This window comes from Phascolarctos cinereus, unplaced genomic scaffold (genome assembly GCF_003287225.1).
Source record: "Phascolarctos cinereus isolate Bilbo 61053 unplaced genomic scaffold, phaCin_HiC Scaffold_3;HRSCAF=262, whole genome shotgun sequence".
Taxonomy (NCBI): Eukaryota; Metazoa; Chordata; class Mammalia; order Diprotodontia; family Phascolarctidae; genus Phascolarctos; species Phascolarctos cinereus.
In genome coordinates this window covers 257,710,677-257,722,015 of record NW_027555736.1, presented here as the reverse complement: position 1 = coordinate 257,722,015, position 11,339 = coordinate 257,710,677, and the positions used below count along the sequence as shown (strand labels likewise).

At 41.0% G+C, this 11,339-nt stretch overlaps 1 protein-coding gene across 4 annotated transcripts in view; it reads left to right on the top strand.

Moving 5' to 3' along the window:
- Positions 1-3,923: 3,923 nt before the first annotated feature.
- The window catches only part of PACS2 (phosphofurin acidic cluster sorting protein 2), a 330,978-nt gene continuing 323,562 nt past the window's right edge, over positions 3,924-11,339 (top strand). For 3 of the 4 annotated variants that reach the window (XM_020974848.2, XM_078151576.1, XM_020974846.2), the window contains exon 1: positions 3,924-4,524. In XM_020974848.2, the coding sequence (XP_020830507.1) occupies positions 4,406-4,524 (119 nt within the window). In that variant the 5' untranslated portion in view covers positions 3,924-4,405. The remainder of the gene's footprint in view (positions 4,525-11,339) is intronic. The other variant, XM_078151577.1, reaches the window with a different exon arrangement.

Sequence of the window (11,339 nt, the reverse complement as noted above, 5' to 3'; positions counted from 1 at the left end):
AACTGGATCATAAAGACATTCTTACCCACTACTATACTATCCTACTGCCCTACCTTATTATCTACATCCCGGGCTTCTCATTAACTGTATTCTAGACTTAAGACATATGTATACTCCTTACATCTATCTTGTCAAACAAGACATTGATTGGTGGCAGACTGGACAACTCTCAGTTACCCCGAGTTGACTTAGTGATGTAGCAGGCCTAAAACCACACCTCCATGTGCCCCCCCCTTTTGGGCTTTTCCTAGTGAACTCTGGGTCAAACGCCTGCGCAGTAGGTACAAGAAGTGCATGTTCTTTTAAGAACTGACCACTCCTTAACCACTTCCTAATCCCACCCTGAATCCTCTATTTAGCATATTTGGCACATGTTTTATTGTATTTTATCCTATATAAACTTTAACTGTACCTCTCTAAGGTTGCAGGATCCTTTAAGAATCCTTGCCCGCTGAAAAGCATAACAATAAACTTTGCCACCTTGGCTTAAAGAATGCTTGAGTCTGTGAATTCATTCCAGATGACCCATCCTGTATTTCAGTCTTTAAGGGGTCACAACCTCTCAACCTCTCAGCCCGCAACACCCTCACCACCTGCAAATTGTCCAAGACATCTATGGACTTTTGTTGACAGAAACCTTCTCTGTTTCAAGTTTTAGCAATTTTGTACCCTGTGTGTCTTACACTGGCTGTCAAAATGCAGAGCTTCAAAGATAAATGGAAATATTTCACAAAGACCCCTATTAGATCTAGTGCAATGGAGCAAATTTTGTAGGACATTGGCATGTTCTTTTGCAAAGGGATTTTTGCTGCCATCCCCTTTCTTCAGGTTGCATGCAGAAGGCATTCTTTCAAATGAAAAGTCTATTCTAAGCAGAATCAAGTCCAAGATATTGAATTCAATGGTGCAATGTCATTCAAGTGAGAAACAGTTTTACAAAGTTTTTGGGAAAAGAATGGTATGAAGCCCTATCACTGATCTCCCTCTTTTGATATTGTGGGTCTATCAACATTTAACCCTAGATGGTTCAAATGAAATGTTATTTTCCTAAGGACAAACTTGGAGTGGAAGGAATGGGAATTCCTTGGGACTTGTTTCCTTCCCTTAGATTCAATGCATTGCACTAGCTTAAGACTTTGAAGCTTTTTGCATTTGGTGGCAGAATTAAGACTTTTCTCTTTCCCTAAATTTGCAAAATGGATTGACTTTGGTCAAACCTTGACTAGAAGAAAAACATCAACTGATCATAATCAGCTCAGCTCAAGTCTTTCTTTCAAATTACTGAAGTAATGACAGTGTTAACAGTACTGATAACGTTTGTAAGAAGTAAACGGTTTGCAAGAGGACTTTGTACACAATAACAGCCACATTATGCAATGACTAAGATTGTTAAACTGAACCCTTCTCAGCATTACAAGGATCTAAGACATCTCCAGAGGCCTCGGGATAGAAAATGCTGTCCACATCCAAAGAAAGAACTATGGAAGTCGAATCGCTATCTCTTATTTTTACCTTCTGTTGAGTTTTGTTTCATCTTTCTGATGGTTCCTCCTATTGGTTTTAATTTTTACTTACAACTTCACTAATGTGAAAATATGTTTAATGGGTATGTAAATGTAAAGCCTATATCAAATTGTGCGCCATCTTGGGGAGCGTGGGGGGGAAGAAGGGGGAGAAAAATTTTCAACTCAAAAGCATATGGAAGTGATTGTTGATAAATCAAAATAAATTAATAAAATTTTTAAAAAAAGTAAACGGTTTGGCCTTCAGTCCCTTATAATTGGTCTTTAAGGTCTACCTTATGTTTTTTCTGGATCTTACATGTCAAATTTTCCATTGAATTCTGGTCTTTTTGTCACAAAGACTTCAAAGTCTTTCAGTTCATTAAATGTCTTTTTTGTTGTTGTTTAGGATTTTACTGAAGGCTGCTGGTTATTTTTGGTCACAAACCCAGATCTTTTGCTCTTCAAAATATAATGTTCCAAGACCTACAGTCTTTTAATGTAGAAGCTGCTAGGCTTTGTGTGATGCTGATTGTAGCTCTATGGTATTTAAATTGTTTTCTTTTTCCTTTTGTCCAGGAGTTTTGAAACTTGGCTATGATATTCCTGTTAGTTTTCATTCTTCGATCTCCTTCAAGTGTTGGGTCAGTGGATTTTTCCCATTTCTACTTTACCCTCTTATTCTAAAACGTCAAGGCAATTTTCCTTGATAATTTCTTGTAGTATTGTATCAAGACTTTCTTATAAGTTTCTCATATTTTTCTCTCTTCAATCTTTCAGATCAATTGTTTTTCTAACAAGGTATTTCACGTTCTCGTCTATTTTTTCATTTTTTATTTTGTTTTATTATTTCTTTGTGCCTTATGAAGTCATTAGCTGCCCCTTGCCCAATTCAAGGAGTTCTTTTCTTCCTTACATTTTGGATATCTTTTTCAAATTAGTTGACTTCCTTTTCATAATTTTCTTAAGTGTCTTGGATTGCTTTTATTTTTTCCCATAATTTTCCTCAATATCTTTTATTTGAAGTCCTTTTTAAGTTCTTCCAAAAACTCTTTTTGGGCTTGTGACCATTTGACATTTCTCTTTTGAAGCAGGAATGGCTTTTCTCAAACTTCATTACCTTTCTCTCAATATTAACCCAGGAGAAGCTGTCTATGGTTCGATTCCTTCTCCTTTGCTAACTCATTTTTATTTTATTGTAGAGGCTTATCATTATCATCAGATTCTATTCTATCTGTTGGGAATGGTGCCCTAGGCCTCAGGTCCTTCTTTTTGTTATTTTCTCAGCTTTGTCCAGGGGCACTCCTCTCTACTCCTAAGCCACGACTAGGGCCCCCCATGAAAATCTTATTTGTGTTAAAAGGTAATGGGTTTATTATTTTAAAATTTTGTTATTAATCAATCTACAAACACCTATCAAGATGTGTCAGACTTTATGCTAAGTTCTGGGAATGTAAAAAGAGGTAACAGACTAAGTCCTTCCTGCATTCAGAAAGTTCACAATCTCATACAGGAGTCAACAAAAACAAATATATATACAAACAAGCTATATATAGAATAGGAACTAATTAACAGAAGGAAGGCACTAGAACTAACTAAACTTATCAACTTAACCATAGATATATGGCACATATTAAAAAAACCTCTTTGGACTCCTCAATACATTTATCAGAATGCAAAGGTCTGGATCAAAAAATCTGAGTACTGCTGCTCTAATTATTAGTGATCCAGGTCGGATTTCTCCCTTTGAAAACGGCCTGTTCGTATTCTTGAGCCATTTATCATTTAGGGAAGCCATCCTCTAAATGATTGGTGTTGACCTCTTTACACCTGATATTGAGCTGTTTTATGAACCCAGTGGCTCCCTCGGGGTGGGGCTGGCCTAACCCTGTTAGCAAGAGTTAAGCTTCCCCGGCCTTCCCTTTTTGAGACCTGACCCTCTAGAGCTCCTAGGTCTGACCGCATCTCCCCTCGCTCCCCGCCCCCCCCACCCCCCCCGCCTCGCTCCAGTTAAGTATAAGACTAGGTAGTTTAGTAAGTCATAAATTAACGGCTCTGCCAGAAGCTATATTTCCCGCGAAGTGTGCCAATTGCAGCCCTCAAGCCAAGCACAGGTCCCTGAAAGACGTGCAGAAGGTGCGGGAGGGGGCTGACTAAGGCAAGGCCGGAAATGGGAGGGGCACAGAGAGAAAAGTAGGGATTATTGGAGACTGCTGAGAATGGGGGAATGGAAGAGGGAGGAAGACAACCTCTACCTCATTTCCGGCGAGCGATCACTTTGGATCTTGATTGGTTTGTTGACCCGTGAGCTCAAAATGGGCTCAGCCAATCGGTCGACGCCGAGGCGGCTTCCAAGCCAATGAGGAGCTTGGAGTGGATGGTTTACTCTCCAGTTGGTAGTCTTTTTTCTCTGTCTAGTCTGAGTGCGCAGGCGCTTGCGGTCGGTCCAGATTACGGCTCTGGAGTAGCTAGTGGGGCGGGGCTCGGAGTCTCGACCGCTGGTTAGTCCTTCTCGCTGTTCCGTCCCTGTTGTGACTGAGCGGGCAAGCGCGCGCCGAGCGGCCACTACCTTCTCGCACCAGCTGTGTGGGTCCAAGTGCCTTTTCCTCCCCCCGCAGTCCCTCCGCTGACCCGCGGCCAGCCACAGCCATGTAAACCCTCTTCCCTCCCCCCGTTCCCTACCCCCCCTTTCCCTGCTTCGGTCTAGAGCCCCCAGCCTTGGTCCCACTGCAGCCTCAGGAGTGTTGCCCGAGCTCTCTCTTAAGCCCCGACCAGGGCCGCGCCGAACGAGGGCCTAGCCAGCTGGCCGTTCCGCCCCCCGTCACCTCCCCCCCCCCCCAGCTCTGGGCATAGGCTGCTACTGGGACTAGGGCTTGGCCCACACAATCTGGCCGGCTTGCACCATGGCGGAGAAGGGCAGGCTCAGCTTCCCCACGGGGCCCGGCGCCCTGAACACGCCAGTGCCCATGAACCTGTTCGCCACCTGGGAGATCGACGGCTCTAGTCCCAGCTGCGTCCCCAGGTAAGAGAGACTGGGACACTGAGGGTTCATCCATCACCTGGACCAGGGCCAGGTACACAGTACTTCACAGCTGTAGTGGGCGGAGGGTGGGGGGCACGGTCAGCGCTGTCCGAATTTGTAATGCTCCTGGGGAAAAGTCTAAGGAATCTTTTCTGCTCTGAGTAATGGTGGGAGGCGGGGAGAAGGGTTTTTCCTCTAGACTGAGAGTATAGATTTGATGAAAAAGAATTTCATTTCTTTTTTTTCCCTCCCCACCTGTGGGAGGAGCGCTATAAAGCTTCTGCAGCACATTTGTGAACTCCTGTCTGGAGGTGTAGCTCAGTTACTAAAATATACCAAGAGGTGTGATCCCTGAGGCTAAATATCATAGATCTAGGGACTGTAAAGGCAACGGTCTTGTTTGGTAGATCTTCCCTGGATCATTGATGAAGTTGCTCCTCGGTTGCAAATGATTAATTGTTTTGCAATCTGGTAATTTACATGAGTGGTTCCTTCAGATGTTCTATCACTAGGAGTCGGGGTTATTTTCCTAGAGGATATGTTACTTAGTAGCAGCTTAGTTTTTGCTTCTCAGAATTCAGCTTTTTTAACATTAGGGATAGGCTTCATTATAGTTGGCCTTTTGTTTCTGTGCCTTGTTAAAAAAAAACTGCAGCAACTGTCACAATCCGTTTAAATATTTATTAAGCCCCTGGTATGTGCAAAACACTGTGCCAAACACTAGGGATATGAATAGATAGTCAATAAGCATTTATTAAGCACCTACTGTGTATCAGACTGTGCTAAGGGCTGGGAATGCAAAGAAAGGCAAAAGACAGTTCCTTCCCTAAGACCTCACAGTCTGATGGAGGAGTCAACATGCAAACAATTATGAACAGGAAGCTAGATAAAGAAAATAGAAAATAATCAACAGAGGGAAAGCACTATAAGTGAGAGGGATTGGGAAAGGCTTCCTGCAGAAGGAGGGTTTTAGCTGGGTTTTGAAGGAAGCCAGAGAAACCAGGAGGCAGAGATGAGGAGGGAAATCCATCCAGGCATGGTGAAAATGCCCTAGGATGACACCTAGGTTGTAAATATGGGGGACTAGGAGGTGCCCTTGACAGTAATAGGGGAAATTTGGAAGGGGGAAGGGTTTTGGGGGAAAGATGAGTTCAGTTTTGGACATGTTGAATTTAAGATGTCTGTATGATGTCCAGTTCAAGATGTATAATACAGAATTGGAGATGTGAGATTGGAGGTCTGCAGAGAAGTTAGGTTTGAGAATCATGAGCATAGAGATGAAAATGGAATTCATGGGAATTGTTGAAATCACCAAGTGAAATGGTATGGAGGGAGAGGAGAAGAGGGCCCAGAACAGAGCTCAGTTAAGTAGTCATGGCCTGGATAAAGATCTAACAAAGGAGATTGAGGAGTGGTTAGAAAGGTAGGAGGAAGACCAGGAGAAAGTAGTGCCCAGAAACCAAGGGAGAAGAGAATAATGAGAAGAGGCTGATTGACGGTGTCAAAGGCTGCAAAGAAAGGTCCATTGGAGTTGACAATTAAAAGGGCATTGATAATTTTGGAGAGAGAAGTTTCAATTGAACAATTAGGTTGGAAGCTAGATTGTAGACTTAAGAAGAGTGAGAGGAAAGGAGGTCTTATTATAGATGGCCTACTCTATGATATGATAATTAGCAGAGATGGATGGATGTAGTGTGGGGTTTTTGTGGACGAAACATTTTTATTTTTGTTTTGTGGGGATGTTTGTAGGTAATATGGATGAGACATGAGCGTGTCTGTAGGCAATAGTCACAGGGTGAAATTGAAGATAAATGAGAGTGGGGATGACAAGTTGGGGGCAGGGTGGTCTTTTGGAGGAGATGAGTTGGAACGGGATGTATTTTATATATATATGTGTGAATACATATACACATGGTACATATAGTGTGTATACATATACACATACATGTGTGTATATACGTATATACATACATGAAATGTCACAGACTGCTCTCAAGAAACTTAACATTATATTGAGAGTGACAATATATTCATGCAGTGTGATCTTGAAAAAGGAGAGAGACCTAGGTAAATTACATTAAGAAAATTTGACGCAGCTAGGTGTACTGCAAAGAACACTACATCCATGATCCTGTCTCCTACCTCTGGGATTTAGGGAAATGATTTAATGTCTCTGGGACTCAATTTTTTCCAGCTGTAAAATAAAAATTTTGACTAGGTGACCTGTTAGTTCTCTTCCATCTTTAAATCTTATCCTACTTTCAGTTGGGTAGATCAGGGAAGGCTATTGCTTGAGCTGAGCTTTGAATTCTGAAAGGCATAGTTAAGGAAAGGCATGAAAAATATATTACTCACCTTTGATAGGGGTAAGGAGGAGTGAATGGGAGAAGATGTGTAGAATTTGAGAAACAGCAGTTTTGTTCACTGTAGCTGGTATAGATTGTGGAAAGGGGAGTAAATCACTAGAAAGTTAGGAGTGGCACAAATTGTAGAGGGCTTTAAATTCCTGGCTAAGGATTTGGATTTGATTTTGTAGCAACACAGAGCCACTGAAAATTTTAGACCAGATGAGTGATGATGTTGAAATCTCTTTTAGTAAGATTCTGACAACTATATGATAAATGAGAGGCCAGTTAGGAGGACATTCTAATAGTTCAGGTGAGAGGTGACATATATATAAAATGTGTTGGAAGTAGAATTGACAGAATTTAGAAAGCTGATTGACAGTGGTGATAAGGAAAAAGGTAGAGTTGAAGATGATTGAAATTTTGAACCTGAGTGATTAGAAAATGCTACAGTAACAGAAATAGGGAAGTTGGGAACAAGGGCAGGTTTGAAGGAAGAAGATGATGAATTCAGTTTTTGTATGCCCATGTGATATCTAGGGGGATATGTACAGCATATAGTTGGAGATGGGAACCTAGATATCATGCATTTGTGTAGAGATTATAAGTAAACTTTTTGGAGTGATGAGACAGTAATGTCATGGAAGCCATGGAGGAGAGACTAAGCATGAGAGAAAATAGTCAGCAGTGTCAAATTGTATGAAAACATCAAGAAGCACAAGGAATAAAGAAAGCTGTCAGATTCAGTAGTTAGGAGATCCTTGAGGATACCTGAGTGAGCAGGGGTTAAAGAGTGAATTGGTGGTGGAGAAGAACGTAGGCATTTGGCATTTAAAACCTTTTAGTACCTGGCTCTGGACTACCTTTTTTCCTTTTTCCTTTTCTTCTTAATAGTATTTTTCCCCCCTCAATTACACGTAGAAGATACTTTTCATTGTTCATTTTTGTAAAACTTTTGAGTTCCAAATTTTTCTCCTTTCCTGTCCCCTCCCCAAGACAGCAAGCAATAGCAATAGGCTATACATGTACAGTCATGTTAAAAATATTTCCACATTAGTCATGTTGTGAAAGAAGAATCAGAACAAAAGGGAAAAACTATGGGAAAGAACAAACAAAAAAGTGAAAGTGGTGCGCTTTGATCTGCATTCAGACTCCATGATTCCTTCTCTGGGTGTGGGTAGCATTTTCTGTCACGAGTCTTTTGGAATTGTCTTGGATCATTGTATTGCCAAGAACAGCTAAGTCACCTATCGTAGCACGGTGTTGCTGTTTCTGTGGACAGCGTTCTCCCGGTTCTGCTCGCTTCACTCAGCATCAGTTCATGTGAGTCTTTCCAGGTGTTTCATTACTTCATGTGTGTGTACATGTGTGTACATGTGTGTACATGTGTATATGTGTGTACATGTGTGTGTATACATGTATTATTTCTGATAGTTCAGGTACACTGGTTTTATTGATATTCCTCACACATGCTTAGCTTCCTTCAAAGCTCGACTCAGGCGACACCACCTGTGATGCCTTTGGTTCTCTGTGTCTCCCCTTGTATTTGTTTTATAGTAATTTATAATAGGCAATAAACACAATATAAATAACTAAATAAATAGAATTTATTTATATTGTATTTATTGCATTGTGTTTACTTTGTAGGTGTTCCCCCACACACATACTTACACATGCGCTCTTTATAGACTGTACATTTCTTGAGAGCACCGAATGTTTCATTTGTTTTGTATCTCTGGCACTTACCATGGTTCCTGGTATATAGTAGGTGCTTAATAGTGCTTCCTAAGGTATTGATTGATTCTGCTGAGGGTATAGCTTTGTTAAATGAAGCTTTTTTTGTTCTAGTTTTTTTTTAAGACAATTGGGCTTAAGTGACTTGCCCAGGGTCACACAGCTAGTAAGTGTCAAGTGTTTGGTCTGAGGCCGGATTTGAACTCAGGCACTCCTGACTTCAGGGCTGGTGCTCTATCCACTGCGCCACCTAGCTGCCCCCACCCTTTTTTTTTAAAGGATGAGAGACAATGTTTGTTGAATGTGAGGGAAGGACAGATAGATAAGGAGAGCTAGAAGAAGAATGAGTAAAGGGCATACAAGCTAAGGGCAGGCTCCTGAACAAGATGCCCAAACTGTTTTTAACAATGCAGGGAAAAGGATGACTGTCATAAATCTGTCAAAAAGGAATGGGTAGCTTTGGGAAGTTATGGGTTCCCTTAATTGACGTTCAAAAAGAGGTTTGATATCTCTTGTCAGGTATATTAGAGCTGTGGTATCAAACTAAAATAGAAACAGATTTCACAAATTAACTTATCTGTGTTTTGCTATATTTTTATTTATTTTGTTAAACATTTCCCAGATGGTTCCATTAACACCTGAAAGTTTTTCTGGCCACTTGGGGACTGGGAATTTGGCACCTCTGTTGTAGAGGAAAGGAATTCTGACACAGAGATTGAATTTGTTGAGGGAGAAAAGGGTAGGTAAATGTAGGCTGGTAAAAATTACAACTAGGATCTGGATAAGTTATGTGAATTTCAAAGAAAAAAGACTGCAGCTTGAAAGTTGCAAGAGGGATGGTTTAGAAGCGGCTATAGAGAGAACAAGGAACATGCTGACTCCTCCAACCCTTTGTTTGATGATATGCGTGATAAAAAAGATCTTGTATTGGAGAAGATGGCAAGGAATGTGATATCTTTAGAAGAAAGTAAGATTTTATTTGCAGTATTGTATAGGAGGTAGCAACATAAAAGATTCCAGAGAAAAAGAAGAGCAAGAAATCAAAATGGCCACCTGAGGAGGCTTTACAGATACCCAAGGAAGGAAAGCAAAAGGGAAAGGAGAAAGGGAAGGCTGTACCCAAATGGATGCACAGTTCCACAGAATAGCGAGGAGAGATAAGAAGGCAATGCAAAAAGAAAGAAAAAGAAAAAACAATAGGAATGGGAAAGACAAGATCTCTTCAAGAAAATGAGATATATCTAGGGGGACATATCAGGCAAAAATGGGCATGATAAAAGACAAAAATGGTAGGGACTTAACAGAAGCTGGAGAGATTAAGAAGAGGTGGCATGAATACACAAAAGAACTATACGAGAAAGATCTTAGCATCACTTATAACCACAATGGTGTGCTTACTGATCTAGAGCCATACATCCTGGAAAATGAAGTTAAATGGATCTTAGGAAGCATTGCTAATAAAAAGGCTAGTAGAGGTGATAGAATTCCAGCTGAGCTATTTAAAACCCTAAAAGAGGATGCTGTTAAAGTGCTGCACTTGGGGCAGCTAGGTGGCGCAGTGGATAGAGCACCGGCCCTGAAGTCAGGAGTTCCTGAGTTCAAATCCGGCCTCAGACCAAACACTTGACATTTACTAGCTGTGTGACCCTGGGCAAGTCACTTAACCCCAATTGCCTAAAAAAAAAATAAATGAAATGCTGCACTCAATATGCCAGCAAATTTGTAAAACTCAGCAGTAGTCACTGGATTGGAAAAGATCAGTTTACATCCCAATTCTAAAGAAGGACAGTGCCAAAGAATGTTCAAATTACCAAACAGTTGTACTCATTTCACATGCCAGCAAGGTCATGCTTAAGATTTTGCAAGCTAGATCACAACAATGTGTGAACTGAGAATTACAGGCTGGTTTTCAGAGGCAGAGGAAATAGAGACCAAACTGCCAGCATTTGCTGGATAATGGAGAAAAGCAAGGGAGTTCTGGAAAAACATCTACTTCTGCTTCATTGACTACACTAAAACCTTTGACTGTGTGGATCACGACAAAATGTGGCAAGCCCTCAAGAAGATGGAAGTATCTGATCATCTTACTTGTCTCTTGAGGAACCTATATGCGGGGCAAGAAGCCACAGTTAGAACCAGACATGGTTTAAGACTGGAAAAGGAGTATGACAAAGGCTGTCACCTTATTTATTTAAACTTATATGCAGAGTACATCATGGAAAATGCTGGGCTGGATAAATCAAAAGCTGGAATTAAGGTTGCCAGGAGAAATATCAACAATCTCAGATATATAGATGATTGCCACTATGATGGCAGAAAGTGAAGAAGAATTAAGTAGCCTCTTGATGAGAATGGAAGAGGAGAGTGGAACTTAACATCAAAAAAACTAAGATCTTGGCAACTGGTCCCATCAGTTTCTGGCAAACAGAGAGAGAAGAAATAGAGACAGTGTCAAATTTTATATTCTTGGGCTCAATGATCACTACAGACGGCAACTGCAGCCATGAAATTAAAAGACACTTATTCCTTGGAAGGAAAGCTATGACAAATCTGGACAGTATACTGAAAAATCAGAGACATCACCTTGCTGACAAAGGCCTATATATAGTCAAAGCTATGGTTTTTCCAGTAGCAATGTATGGCTTTGAGAGTTGGAGTATAAGGAAAATTGAACAATGCAGAATCGATGCTTTCAAATTGTGATGCTGGAGAAGAGTCCCTTGGTCAATCAATACT